Source organism: Pleurodeles waltl, chromosome 3_1 (genome assembly GCF_031143425.1).
Source record: "Pleurodeles waltl isolate 20211129_DDA chromosome 3_1, aPleWal1.hap1.20221129, whole genome shotgun sequence".
Lineage (NCBI taxonomy): Eukaryota > Metazoa > Chordata > Amphibia > Caudata > Salamandridae > Pleurodeles > Pleurodeles waltl.
The window spans coordinates 813844768-813859849 of NC_090440.1; the positions used below are offsets into that span (position 1 = coordinate 813844768).

Sequence of the window (15082 nt, forward strand, 5' to 3'; positions counted from 1 at the left end):
GCAGGACTCTGTGATATCTCAAGCAGCCCAGCGTAAATCCAGGAATCCGTCCTCCCCGCTTCCTGCGTCTCCGGATAGAGAAGGATGGCAATTGGATTTGATTGGGAAAAAGTTTTCAACTATGGCGGCCACCACGGTCACAGCAGCTAACTCCTTGTCAGTCTTAGGATGATACGACCGTCAAATGTGGTTGCACATCTCCCAATTCAACGACCTCCTTCCTGAAGATACTAGAACCGAAGCTTGTAAAATATTGCAGGAGGGTGAGAAGATCTCTGCTGAGATTATAGACTGTGCTATAGATGTGTCATCTACAGGTTTCCGCCAGTTAGCCGAGGCTGCAGTATTGAGACATCAGGGGTGGCTTAAAGCTACATCCTTCCGCCCAGAGGTTCCACACAAAAATTCTAGACATGCCTTGCGACGGAGATCTGCTGTTTGGCAAACATGTTGATGACGCCCTGCAATCAATAAAGGCAGACACCAAAACAGCTAGATCGCTGGGTACGCTGCAATTTAAACGGCAGCCCTTTCAAAGGGCAAGAGGAGAGGACTTTACTCTTACAGAGACGGACTGCATCAGTATCGGCAGTACCAACCCTACCAAAGTCAATTCCGTACCACCATTAGTCAACAGCAGCTGCACTCTTATCGGCAACCATCGTCTGCAACCTTCCAACACACCACAAGAGGAAAGTCCTCTTATAGAGGCAATGACTCGGCCAGAAAACACTGACCTCCATCAGATGCCTGCAACCAACCACTATCTCAACACTCTGATAGGGGGTAGAATTTCCAAATTCTCCCACCAATGGTCCCAGATCACATCAGACAGATGGGTCCTCGATATTGTCAACAAGGGGCATACCCTGGAGTTTCAACAATCTCCTCCAGAAGTACCACCACGAGGACCCCCACCTTCCCATCTAAAAGAGCTCCTGGTACAGATTGCCAGCTTGAAAGACAAGGGAGCAATAGAGATTGTACCGAAGTCTCAGAGGGGAATAGGCTTCTACTCTCGCTTCTTCCTCTTGTGGAAAAAGACAGGAAACTGGTGACCTATCTTAGACCTTCTATATTTGAACAAATTCCTGAAAAAAGTCCATTTGTATAATCACTCTCCAAGATGTGCTACAATTACTCAACCAAGGAGATTTTATGATGTCCTTGGATCTCCAGGACGCATACTTCCACATCCCTATCCATCCCAGTCACAGGAAATTCTTGCGCTTTAAGGTTGCAGGCACCCATTACCAGTTCAGAGTGTTACCGTTTGGCCTCACCAAGGTCTTAGCTCCGGTTGCAGCACACCTCAGGCAGTTGGGAATCCAGGTGTTTCCATACTTGGACGATTGGTTCATAAAGGCACAAATGGCGTCCAAGGCTGCCAGAGACACAGAAAAGTGCCTGTCCCTCTTCAAAACATTAGGGCTAACAGTCAACTACCCAAAGTCTCACCTAGAACCGTCAAATAACATCACCTTCCTAGGAGCTGTTTTGGACTTGGAGCGAGCAAGAACTTTCGCTTCTCAGGACAGGCGGAAGAATATTCTAAATTTAGCGTACCGTCTCAGCAAAAGAAGGTCCACTTCTGCCCGGACTTACAAATCTTTTCTGGGGAGGCTCTCCTTGTGCATTCCGTTTATATCCAACTGCTGCCTTCACATGAGAACACTTCAACAACAATTAGACAATCAGTGGAAGCAAATAAGCGGATCTTTCGATGATATTGTCCTAATAACCACACCAGCGAGACAAGCCTTGAAATGGTGGAAGAGCAACACTCTCATCTCTGAAGGTCTCTCTTTTCTGAAGGACCAGCCAGTGCATATTCTGACAACGGATGCATCTCTAGAGGATGGGGCGCGCCCCTAGAAGACCTAACAGTGACAGGGAAATGGTCCATACAGGAATCAGTACTACACATCAACATGTTGGAATTAAAGGCAGTGTTCCTGGTGCTCAAAACCTTCCTCACCAAGATCAGAGGCTCATCGGTTGTGATCTGAACCGACAACACCACTTTCATGCATTACCTCAACAAGCAAGGGGGTACAAGATCGCAGGCGCTGTCTCTCCAGGCGCAGGAGCTGTGGTATTGGACACTTCACCATCATATATCTCTGAGCGAAACACCTCCCAGGAATGTCCAACACTTTGGCAGATGCACTAAGCAGAACATCGACGACCTGCCACGAATGGGAGCTCAATCAGGCAACTCTCGATCGTATCTTTCTTGCTGGGGCAAGCCCAGTCTGGACCTGTTTGTGACCAGAGAGAACAGAAAATACCAATACTTTGCAAGCTGGTAACCGCAGAGAGGGTAGAAGAGGAATGCATTTTTTATCAAATGGTCAGGGATTTATGCCTACGCTTTTCCCCAACCCCCACTAATCCCGACAATTCTTCCCAAGGTAAAGAGAGAACATTGCCGATTAATATTGATAGCCCCCAGAAGGCCACACCAGTTTTGGTTCACGGAGCTCCTGCTCCTCTCAGAACAACCTCGCATTCGATTGAGACCAATACCAGACTTGCTAACGATGACTTGAGGCCAGATCAGTCATCCTAACCCGACTTCTCTTCGATTATCGGCCTGGCTCCTGAATTCTATGAGTTTGGCAACCTAAATATTCCACCAGACTGTCGACAGGTGCTTGCCAGAGCCCAGTCTACGAATAAGACATACAAACTCAAGTGGAAAAGATTTGCATATGTTGTAAAACTTTCAGTATTGATCCTCTTAAGTCTTCTCCAGAGCAGATAATTCCGTATTTTCTGCAATTAGCGAAATCAGGTCTCTCCCCTTCATCTATCAAAGTTCACCTGGCTAACATCTCTCGATTCCGCCGTACTGCAGCTGTACCATCTTTATGGTCCTCTAGGATAATAAAGCAGTTCCTTGAGGGATTATTCAGAATGTTTCTTCCGATTAAACACCCTCTTCCTTCCTGGCATCTCAGTATTGTTCTGTCACAATTGATGAGGCATCGCTTTGAACCTATTCATAAGGCTGACCTAAAATATATCTTTTAGAAGGCGGCACTCCTTCTAGCGCTTACTTCCGCGAAAAGGGTTAGGGATATACAAGCATTCACAATCTCACAACCCTTTCTTCAATTTAAATCAGATATGGTCATTCTTAGAACTAACCCTAAACCCATTCCTAAAGTTAAAATAGAAAAAGAATTACCTTTCTGCAAATCGCTGGAGTCAGCAAACTCAGCAGATAATTCTGAAGCTGCCTCAAGGCCAAGTTTATACATACCTTACAGCAGTGAAACTTAAGCTTTTGACTTCAGTGGCCACCCACATACTACTGGAATCTGGGGTCCCCTACTGATTCATTACTGGAATCCAGGGACCCCTACTAAATCACTGGAATCTAGGGACCCATTCTGAGTCATTAGTGGAATCCGAAGGCCCTGGCTTAAGCAATTTCAATGATTTGAAAAGCAAAACAATACACAAAAATATAGAAGAAAATAAGTTACTTACCTGTAATTGAGGTTCTCCAGTGATGGTATCTTTCATAGATTCACATGCTTGAATCATTCCCTGTCGAAGTGGGAGTCCCACGGTACATAGAAAGCAGTAGATTACATTTTTTACATTGAAGGCAATGAAAAAATACATTCACTTTCATAGCTTATTAGCTTCATTAGAAAAGACCCAAAGTCCAGCCAATCAGGTGAGACCACCCTTTAGAACCCTCAGCACAGAGGCTCAGGGGTATCTTTCATAGATTCACATGCTTGAATCAGAATAATCGGCAGTAAATATCAGCAGTTGATATCTCTCTTTCTCTCTCTCTCTCTCTATATATATATATATATATATATATATATATATATATATATATATATATATATATATGCATTCCTAACCAAAGTCCACTAAATAATGCCGAACTCTTGACGGGTGCATCCATTATGTGCAAGTGGCAGCACATTATTCATTTAAAACAAGAAGAAGAAATGGAGCACTCAGAGGTACTTTAGATCCAATTTATTGCGCCACAGACGCGTTTCAGCATTCTTTGCCTTTCTCAATGTGATTTGCGCAAAAATGAAAGAAAAACAGTCACTTGAGCAGCCTTTAAATAGATTATTCCATGATTTAAGTGAAAAGACAGATGATGGACTCGCATTTGCTTCTTCAAACCTTGTCATCGCGATGCCGCCATCACTCTCTATGTTGTACTCATTATTTAAAATGTAATGCCCGTGCTTTCATATTCTGCAGTAGAGGTCACCCCTTTAAATGGGTACAGGTCAGTACACAGTGCCAAGTTTACAAAAAGCCCAGAGAAATAATGCTTTCCACTTTGCCCAGCAGTTCGAGTTTTTCTTACTTGTCAAGTTGATATATAACAGAATCAAACAGCCCTCGTTTGCTGCAATTTGCCTCTTTAGGAACATGTGATGTGAGTGCTCAATTTCTTCTTCTTGTTTTAAATATATATATATATATATATATATATATATATATATATATATATATATATATATATATATATATATATAAACAAGCCTCATCATATACGTATTTACATAAATATATACATATGTTTAGATACACATATATACATAAACAAATATACATACACCTAGGTATCAGAATTCGAGGATGGTGGGTAAAGAAAATTGTTGGCTCATCTTATGCAAATAAATTACGTAGAACTGCTTGTCCTACTGCTGTCTCCATCCTATAAGCAGCACCTGAGACGCCTCCAACTTATACTGGGTAACTTTAAATAAATGTGTGAATTTTTTAAATATAGCAGTGCTGGAGTAGCAGTTTACTAGTTTCACGTTTTTATGAAATGATCTAAATGTTAGTGACGTATCTCACATAAAAGTGAAATGGAAAGACACCTTTTATATTAATAGAAACCTTAAAACCCTTATGTTTTGTTCCCCAAAAAAGTATATCTGTAATAAGCCACAACTCTGTAAAGATTATACAAGCTTGGAATGTGAAACAGCATTTACGCTGCTGCAATTACCACACAGGTCTTTACCACGCATATGCCTTTACCAACAATGCCTTTACAACGATATGGTAAGTATATATCAGGGACGTGTATAAGTGTATGTGTGTGTTTTTATGTGTGTGTGTATGTGTATATATATATATATATATATATATATATATATATATATATATACATATATATATAATTATTATTATTATATACATATATGTGTATGAATGTTTTTAGGGTTTGGGTGGTAAGGGTGTTTTTAGGGTTGAGGGGTGGGTAAGGAAATAGGATGGTAAGGATGTTTTTAGGGTGGGAAGGATGTTTTTAGGGGTTAGGGGTGTGTAAGGGTTATAGGGCAGTAAGGGTGATTTGGAGGTTTAGGGGGGGGTAAGGGTATAGGTGGTAAGAAGGATTTTGAGGTAAATAAGGGTATTGGGTGGTTAGGATGAATTTAAGGTTTACATGTGGGTAAGGGAATAAGTTGATAAGGGTGATTTTAAGGTTTCAGGGTGGGTGAGTTTTAGTGTTTGAGTTGATAAGGGAATAGGGTGGCAAAGAAATAAATGGAAGTTTGGGGGGGTTTGTGTGTGTGTGTGTTTCACTTACCTTATATATACCTACCATTTCGTTGTAAAGTCAACATGATCTAAAAGGTTTCGTTGTAATGTTATTCAACTGAGTGGGGTAGCTAGGGGAAAGTGCACTCCAATTAATGTTTTTCTGTTTACTTTCAAATAAACATGTTTTTTTTCTGTTTCTGTAAGGCTGTGCTGTACAATGACAGATCCGTCCTGGAAAACCATCACGCTGCTTCTGCATGGAATCTTTACCTGTCTCAACCAGAGTACAATTTTCTTAATAACCTCGATCATGTAGAGTTTAAGCGATTTCGGTTCTTGGTAATTGAGGCAATTCTTGCCACGGACCTGAAGAAGCATTTTGATTTCCTTGCTGAGTTTAACGCCAAGGTTAGTATCATCCCTTTGAAAAGACGGTTATGTTATCCTAATGTCCGTTTCATAGAAGAATTCTATTAAGGTTGAATTTACAGTATTAGAAGTGTCTCTACTGTCAGTGTTCCGGTTGCTATTGCCAATCAGTATTGTTAACAGATGAACCTTCAACACATTAGGAGCGTCATTTAGGGCCACATGTAGCAAAGTCCGATATTGCGACTCGGAAATTGCGAGTCGGTGCGACTCGCAATTTCCGAGTCGCAATATCGGATGCAGAACGGTGTCTCAGACACCATCTGCGACTCGCTATGGGGTCGCAAAGACCCACCTCATTAATATTAATGAGGTGGGTCGCATTTTGCAACCCCATAGCATGTCCCTGCACTTACAGGGATGGTGGCCTGCTGAAATCAGCAGACCTCCATGTCTGTGACTGCTTTTTAAACAAAGTAGTTTTTTTTTTTTTTCATTTTGCAGCCCGTTTTCCTTAAAGGAATACGAGTTGCAAAATGAAAAAAATTACGAAACCATTTGGTTTTGTTTTTTCAGTGTAGGCAGTGGTCCATTGGACCACTGCCTGCTCTGAAAAAACCTTTTTGTCCACATTCACAAAGGGGAAGGGGTCCCAAGGGGACCCCTTCCCTTTTGTGAATGAGTTACCACCATTGTGACACTGGTGGTAACTGTGAATTGCTTTGCGACCGCATTCGCGGTCACAAAGCAATTCTGCATTGCGATGCAAGCCGCAAATAGGAAGGGAACACCCCTTCCTATTTGCGAGTCGCATTCACAATTTGCGAGTCGGTAATCGACTCGCAAATTGTGAATGAGCATCGCGTTAGGCTGTCTGCATGGCGCAAACTGCGATTTTCGCAGTTTGCACCATGCAAATGGCTTCCTACATCTGGCCCTTAGTTTGGCAAAAGTGGGACAATCAGCAGATTTTGTGCTCTGCCACTCCATCCTTCACCTTCACCTAGGAGCTGGGGAAGCCATTGGGTTTCCGACTGAGTACCTTTCTGGTGCTTTGCCCTCCGGGTCATTATCTGAACAAGGGCCGCCTATGCATGCTAGTATCATATTTGCCTGGCGTACGCCCACATACAGTTTACCTTTCTATGCCCTTGATTTGGCTCTCCATCGACACCCGGTCTCTTGCCTTAGCCCTGCCATGCTTTTGTAAGTTATCAAATCCTTCACCCCAGCGCAGCTCCTTTTAGCAGCAAGAGTGTGCTCCGGCACATGCATGTTTGCGGCCATGGACATGGAGATAGATTTCTTGAATGTACTAAAAATTATTTAATGGTCCAGTGGGCAGAAACCTTTACAAAATACTGTTACTTTAAAGTAGGCCTAAAGAGCGATATTAATTTGTCTCTCCACGTGCCTCTGTTTACAGTTGTGCTGGCCTGCCAGCACAAGGGACAGGCTTAGCCTGCCAGCTTGTGTTAAATAACCCCCTAAATAGTATAAATTTGTTCTCCATCATGAGATATTTACTGGTGTTAATAAACACCGAATGTTTTTTAACCAAATTTTATTTAGTCATACGGTTACAAGCGTATGCAGTTATCAAAATCATATCAGCTGTTGAGGGTCTGGACCTATTGCGTCTGCAAATATTGCACAACAGGAGGCACTGGTTCTAAACAACGTGCAGGTAAAAAAAAAACAGAACAACATAAACTGTCAAGTCATAAGTCACAGCTAGGATGCAACTATGGAAAAGGTGAAGGTGTGCGCTGGCCCTTATTGGCAGACCCCAAATGTTTAAACTTAGCAAACCATATGAGGATGGAATGGCACGCATATGTTAGTCCCTTGTATACTACAAACAGCAGTCAGTCTAAGGGAGAGGCCAGCTACGTGTGCATAGGAGATGTCAAGTGAGTGTAATAGCTGTCTAGCCATTTAGGGGCTCACTCAGGTCTATTGCTCTTCCAAGAGCGTTTGAAATTCGTTGACTTAGAGTGTCCTATTCCATTGCAGTGGGGACTGTGCAGAAGCCTTGGGCCTCTTCTCGGTGGCGGGCTGCCGATTCGTCCTTTCCTCATTTAAGAGTGGCTTATAGGCAATAGTCCAGCACGAGGAGAATGCTGGCCTTCCAGTGCATCGTGATGGATCTCCAAACCCTCAGCAAAGCTAAGTCTAGAAAGCGGTTGCTGACACTGAATTTTTCAGTTTGAAAAGTCACAGCATACCACTTTATGTGGTGAACATCCCCACCCACCCCGTGATGTAAGTCAGTGTGCCTGTGATCTCCCACAATAGTGCCGCGGCCACCAGGCAGCTCCAGAACATGAGCCATGTCAGCATCGTGTGTACTGCATCTGGGGCCATATATCCTGTGTAAGCGCTCTGGCGTGAGGTACGTCCTATGTTTAATTTTATGCTGGATATATTGAAATTTTGTGTTGCAGGAGAGTTTGTGTGGGTTTGCTATGACCCTATTGCGTTCCTTCTATGTAATAGTACATTCAATGTTGCACTCCCATTTCTGTGGAGCGGACTGCAGAGGGACATGCTGGGTGAAAGCTAGCACCTGAGTGGACAATATAATTAGTCTGCAACCATTACTTCTGGTGAGGAGTGTGTGCACCAATGATGAGTTTCTGGCTCAGTATCTGTTATTCGCAATAGGCTTTGCATTTCGGTCAATAGTGTGTTGTAGGCTAAGAACTGGCCCATTGGCAAATTATGATCTGTCTGCAGGTGTGCAAAGGGAGCTTGTCGTCTCCAGTGTTGCCACACTCCCTCTCCCAGACAGATCCCTGAAGGGGTGGATATAATTGTGTATGGTGTGAGGGGCAGCAACAGACCCAGAATTCTGAGATAAGTTGTGTGCTATTTTCAAGAGGTTATTCCACTGCTCGGGAGTTTGCTTTTTGGCCTGAATGCCTCTCATCCCACGCGCTGAGCACAATCTGACTAGAAAAGCCCTGCTCTTCCAAGAGGCAGCCCGCTAACCAGTAAGATGGCCATTCGTCATTGCGCCACCAAGTAATAATGTTCAAAATTGAGAGATCCCAGCCCTCCCCTATCTACTGGGAGATGGAATTTATGTAGTGCAACACAGCGTAGGCCCTTGTTCTAAAGTAAGCTCCCCAGCTTGCCATGTAGGGTGCGAAACGTGTTATGGGGTATGTGCACTGGAAGGTTGTGAAAAATGAAAAAAGGTGAGGGAGCATCACCATCTTAGATAAAGATACTCAGCCCTGGACTGTGGGCGGAAGCATGCCTCAATGTCAGTTGAGGGCAGAGGAAGGCGATGCCCCTGGTGAGGTTGCCATCGATTCATAAACACCGAATAGCATATGGCACCCAGGCACACTTATAAAAACAGTAAGTTATACCGCTCTAAATAAAGCAGACGACCATTGATATGCACAGGTAATATTTCTTCGTTTAGAAAGCGCTGTTTATTTAAAAATAACTGTATGATTAAAATATTTTAAACAATTCATTATTAAAGAAAAATGCGACCACATACTTAAAAGGCACCGTTGGTCAAAACTCCTTTTCATATCCCTTTTGAATAGAGAAAAAAATTAAAGGTACATTTTCCCCTGGGCATGCAGCCACTATCAAAGAGCAAGCATTGGCAAAGCCAGTTGGTGTAATTTGAGGTAAAACTATAGGAGTGATTTGAAAATATTGGTGCTTACAAGATAGGAAGTGGCAGAACTTGGGAAATACATGTTGTTGTCGTTTATGGAAGACAGAGAAGCCTGTTACCATTGCTGTCAGCCAAGAGTATTCTACACTTAACATAATAACAGGTACCAGACATAAGCATGACTCACTACACCGAAACATGGAATGCATAATCAGATGAAAGTGGCACGCTAAATCGAAAGTTATTTCAACTGCAGTTTGGAAATAAAATGTTAGAAAACAGAGAAACACAGAAAGTACCCCGATGCTTTTGGTTCTACAGTACAATAGCTGAATCAAATAGGGTATTTATTGTCCTCGGTACCTAGTACGTGCATATAACAATAATCAGACCCTGTATCCCGTCTAAGTGCAAAACTAAAAAAAATTTCGAATGTCTGGTATCAGAAATCATATTCAAATCTCTGATGTTAGTGTAAAAAAAGTTTTGGAAAGTTATGATAAATGCAAAAAAATATAGCTTTTGAATTTGAAATCCATTTATAATTGTTTACCTGTTCACTTAGATTGTGTGTGTAACTTGCATCCCGCATCCAAGATGTGATTGTTTAGAGATAGTCAGCCCGTACTGGGTCTCCAGCCTGCGCGCTTTTCAAGTCAAAAAAGCTCAACATCGTTTTCAGTTAAGAAGACTCGACACAGTGTTTTTGATAATTGGAGTAAGTTAACCGCATAGACCACCTGATGGCCCCTTGTTCCAGACCACAGTGGCTACCGATCTGTCCACGATTACAGGAGTCCAAGCATCATACATTCTGGTCATACCTGTCCAAATGCTTTGTACTCGGCAAATCTGGAAATAAATACATTAAACGGTAAAAACACGTCCTTCGGTAAACAACACAAAAACTGTTTGATGAGGCCTCATTAGAACTTTTAAATTCTTGACTAATAACTTTTTAGCGAGATCTTGACCTTCAAACTAAAATTCCAGAGCTAAGCTAGTATTAACTTCCCATACCATAACATTACATTTGCATTTAATTAATATGCACCATGCAGAAAGGGTTTAGCTACATATAAAAAAAAAATCAGGAATCAATTCGTTATTTCCAATAATTGCTGAATAATTTCAGTAGATAATTTGAATTTACCTGTGTGCATTTACTGTCATGGATTGTAAAGTCCTGCCTTAGTGGTGCTCCTCAAACAAGCTTCTGTAACGCAGGCCTCTTCGTTGATGATTGACAGCTGCACAGTATTTTGTTCTGGGTTGGTATGTGTTCGGTTTTGCATTACAGTGAAGGTCTCCTTTGAACAGCTTATGACAAGGGCCAGGAAGAGACTTAACCCTGTAGATCAACTTGATAAAATGATGAATCCCTCAACCTCCAGTAGCATATGGCACCAACCAGTCCCAGTAGTGTGTTGAATCTGTTCAACTTTGCCTCCAGAGATGGGATGGCGTGAACAAAAAGCAAATAGCAGAGCAGAGGTGGCAGACTGTCCCGAAATGCGAGTGAGCGAAAAATAAGTTGCGAGACAGAGAAGAACACAGATGTATTTGAGTATGGGTTTTGTGCTGTATGAAGAGTTTGGGAAGTACGTGGGGCACAGAAAGCAGTCCCTTTAGTCTTCCACAAAAGCCTGACGTCTCTTCACAAATGATCTGAGTCTGCAGCAACTGTAAAGGAATCCAACTACCTCACTCACTAGGAAAGAAGAATGAGTTGATGTAGCTGGTAGTGGGGAAGTGGGGAGAGCTAGTTAGTGGATCACAGCAGACTCAGGTGAGCGAGCATGGAGGAATGCGTGGGGGGGGTGAGACAGTGGAATGCAGAAATGCACCAAAGATGATAGCTGCAGGTTCCTGCTTGGTGCAAGAGCTGTCCTATGTCAAGTCATTGGATGCAGCCTGTTTCTGTCGCTGGATCCCGCCAACAAGCCTTGGTTCACGCAAGAACACATTTTGCGTCAGAGAGGAACTGTCCAGACCCAAGAGGTACCTGAGAGTCTCAACTCAGACTGAGGAAACAGAGGGGGCTCTCAGCACTTCAGAGAGCCCTCAGAAGACCAGGCAGCACCCACGTGAGTCCCAGGACACAGGGAGCAAAGTGCGGTTGTCGCAGCACCACACAAAGGGATCCCACACCGCTGGAGAACAACCTGGGAACCTGAGCGTCACAGGATAGATTGCTGGGGACCTGAGCCATGCTGTGCATGCAGAACTTAGGAAGAAGTGCACAGAAGCCCAAAGAATTGCAGAAGACGCAATGCACAGGGGGACTCTCTGGCACGGGGAGGTAAGCCCTTACCTCCACCAAATTTGGACAGCTGGACCTTTGGACAGTCAGGATCACTTCGGTCCACCACCTGTGTTCCAGGGATCACGCTCGTCGACAGGAGAGGAGTCCCAGCGCACCGATCGTCGCACAGAGAGGTGCCTGCTGAAGCAGGGAAGTGACTCCGTCACTCCACAGGAGATTCCTTCGGTTCTTCTGGTGCAGGGTGAAGACAGGCAGTCCTAAGAGCGTGCACAACATGGAAACTCTTGAAGTTGCTGGCTGGAGCTGAAGTTGCAGGTCACAGTAGCCTTCCTGGATACTTTGTTGCAGTTACAGCGGTTCCTGGAGCAGTCTAGGGTTGATCAGATGGTCAGAAGCTGAAGCAGAGGATGCAGAAGAGTCCTGGTGGAGTGTTGCAAACCGAATCTGCGGAAACACCCAGAGGAGAGGCCCTGAAAAGCCCTGAGAGGGGGATTGGCTACCTACCCCGATATCCACCTATCAGGAGGGGTCTCTGACCCCACCTGCTGGCACTGGCCACTCAGATGCTCCCAGAGAATCCCCACACCTTGGAATCCAAGATGGCTAATGCCAGGGACACTGGAGGAGCTCTGGGCACCACCCCTGGGGTGGTGATGGACAGGGGAGTGGTCACTCCCCTTTCCTTTGTCCAGTTTTGGCCCAGAGCAGCATGGAGCGGGCTGTCAGTGGTCTAGTCAGCCTACCACTCCCCCGGCAGCTGCTACCTCAAATTTAGTTTGTCCTTCAGCCATCATGGGCATCCAGTGGGAGGTAGGATACGCCATCTCCTCCCCCATTGGCAGTCAGTGACATCAGACTGCTGGGTTCTGTAGATCATCCAAAGGGGCTACTCCTTCCTGTTTTGTTGCTATCACACCACTCATGCCACCCGCTTAAGATCAGCTGATGGAGGCTCCATCAAGAAGTGTGGGCTGCTTTGGTCAAGGAAGCCATAGGGTGCCTGCATCAGATATAGGTTGTCCTTGTTATTCCTATTACTTTCTGGGGCCAAAGAAAGACGGAGGACTATACTAGATCTGCACATTCTCAGTCTCTTCTAAAGAAAAAAGTAGTTCAAAATGCTCACGTTTTCCCAAGTTCTGTCTGCCCTTGACCCAGAAGACTGTATTGTAGTGTTGGACTTGCAGGATGCATATTTCCACATCACTGTCTTGCCTTCCTGCAGCCGTTGACTTTGGTTTATGGTGGGCCAAGACCACTTTGTCTGCTGTGCTCCATTTAGGTCTCATCAGTGCCCCTTGTTCACAAAAGTGATGGCAGTGGTTGCAGCCTATCTACAAAGGTCGAGGTTCCATTCCTCCTCTACCTCAATGACTGGCTATTGAAGGCAAACTAGCCTCAGGCACTCATCTCCAACCTTCAGACTGCACAAATCTGCACTTGCTGGAATATCAACGTGCTGAAGTCGCCCCTGACTCCTTCTCGGAATCTCCTTTTTATCAGAACGGTCATGGAGACAGTGCAGTTTTGGGCCTATATCCTGCCGTGCAGACAGTCCAGAATATTCAGGCTATGATTATCACAGGAATCTATCCTGGATTCCGGTGAGAATGTCTCAGGCTATTCGGCTTTATGGCCTCCTGCATCCTGCTGGTTACTTATGCCCAATTGCATATGCGGGCTCTGTACTGGGACCTGAAGTTCCAGTGGGCACAGCAACTGGGAAATCTCTCTGACATGGTCCAGATCCCAGAAGGAACAGCAAAAGTTCTGCAGTGGTGGCTGATGATCTACATTTGAGTCACAGGCAGACCCCTCGCCATTCCCAAACTGGAGCAGACTGTAATGACACACGCACCACACCTGGGCTGGGGTGGCCACATGGAAGAGGTCAAAATCAGAGGTGTCCGGTCTCTGGTGGACTCCAGGCTCACCTCAATCTGTTGGAGCTCTGAGTGATTCACTTGGCACTGAAAGACTTTCTTACCGCGATCAAGGGAAGATTGCTGCAGTTGTTTATGGACAACAGCATAGCCCTGTGGTATTGCAGCAAACACTGCAGGGTGGGATGATGGACCCTTTGTCAGAAAGTCCTTCATCTTTGGGCATGGCTGAAACATCAGGGCATTTGCCTGGTGGTTCAACACCTGGCAGGCCCTCTGAATGCCAGAGTGGGCAAACTCAGCGGCAGATGCCTAGCGGATCATGAATGACGTCTCCAACCAAAGGCCGTGCAAGGACTCTTCCAGCAGTGGGGAGAGCCTTGGTTAGATGTGTTTGCCACGCAACGTCAGCAGTTTTGCGGGCTGGAGTTTACAAAAGTGACTCTCGCTCAGCTGTATTTTTCATCTCGAGTGGAGCTCTAGCCTCCTATACACGTTTCTGGCAACACAACTCTTGCCCTGATTTCTCAAGAAGACCAGGAACGACCAAGCCTAGGTCATTCTTTGGGCAGAGAGAGTCTGATATTCAGAGCTGTTGAGCATGCCCATTGGTCCTCCAGTCAGGCTGTGTCTTCAAGGGGATCTTCTCGTGCAGCAGTATGGGAGAGTTCTGCACCTGAACCTGTGCACCCTCCACCTTCATATGTGGCAAATTAGTGGTGACAGTTGATAACTTTTGACTTTCCTCTTGCAGTCTTTTGAGTTACTTTGGCAGCATGGTGATCCTCCGCCAAATCGGTATGGGACAAGTTTGCGTCTGTTATGGTTCCCACAATGTTGACCCCCTATCTGCCCTTCTCTCACAAGTTTTCTTGCTTGCCCTGTCTTAATCCCAACAGGGCTCTGCTTTGGGCACAGTTAAGAGTTACTTTTCTGCCATATTGGCATTCCTGTTATTGCCGGACCAGCCTTTTCTTTTTAAGTCACCTGGGGTGGCTAAGGTTCCTATAAGGCCTGAAGCATATATTTCCACCTTTGTCCATCATGCCTCAGTGGGACCTCAACCTGGTCCTTCCCATTCTCATCTGTGCGCAATTGGAAGCCACTGCACAATTGTCCTCACAGTTTTCCTCTTAAGCTTTTAACTATTAAAACTGCATTTGTGACGGCGAGAACACTGGCCAGAAGGGTCAGCGAACTGCAAGCGCTCTCTGGGCATCCTCCTTATACCACATTTATCAGGACAAGCTGGTTCTCCGAATACGTGCCTCCTTTCTTCTAAAGATTGTGGCTCCTTTCCATTTAGGCCACAAAATCACCCTGCCTACTTTCTTAGCTCCATCTCATCCCTACATAGAGCATGAGAGACTCCAC

General features: G+C 44.7%; 1 protein-coding gene across 1 annotated transcript in view; it reads left to right on the forward strand.

The window, feature by feature from the left end:
• The window catches only part of PDE3B (phosphodiesterase 3B), a 1361488-nt gene that overhangs the window by 1176903 nt on the left and 169503 nt on the right, over window positions 1-15082 (forward strand). The window contains exon 14 of the mRNA XM_069223694.1: window positions 5752-5955. Within this exon, the coding sequence (XP_069079795.1) occupies window positions 5752-5955 (204 nt within the window). The remainder of the gene's footprint in view (window positions 1-5751; window positions 5956-15082) is intronic.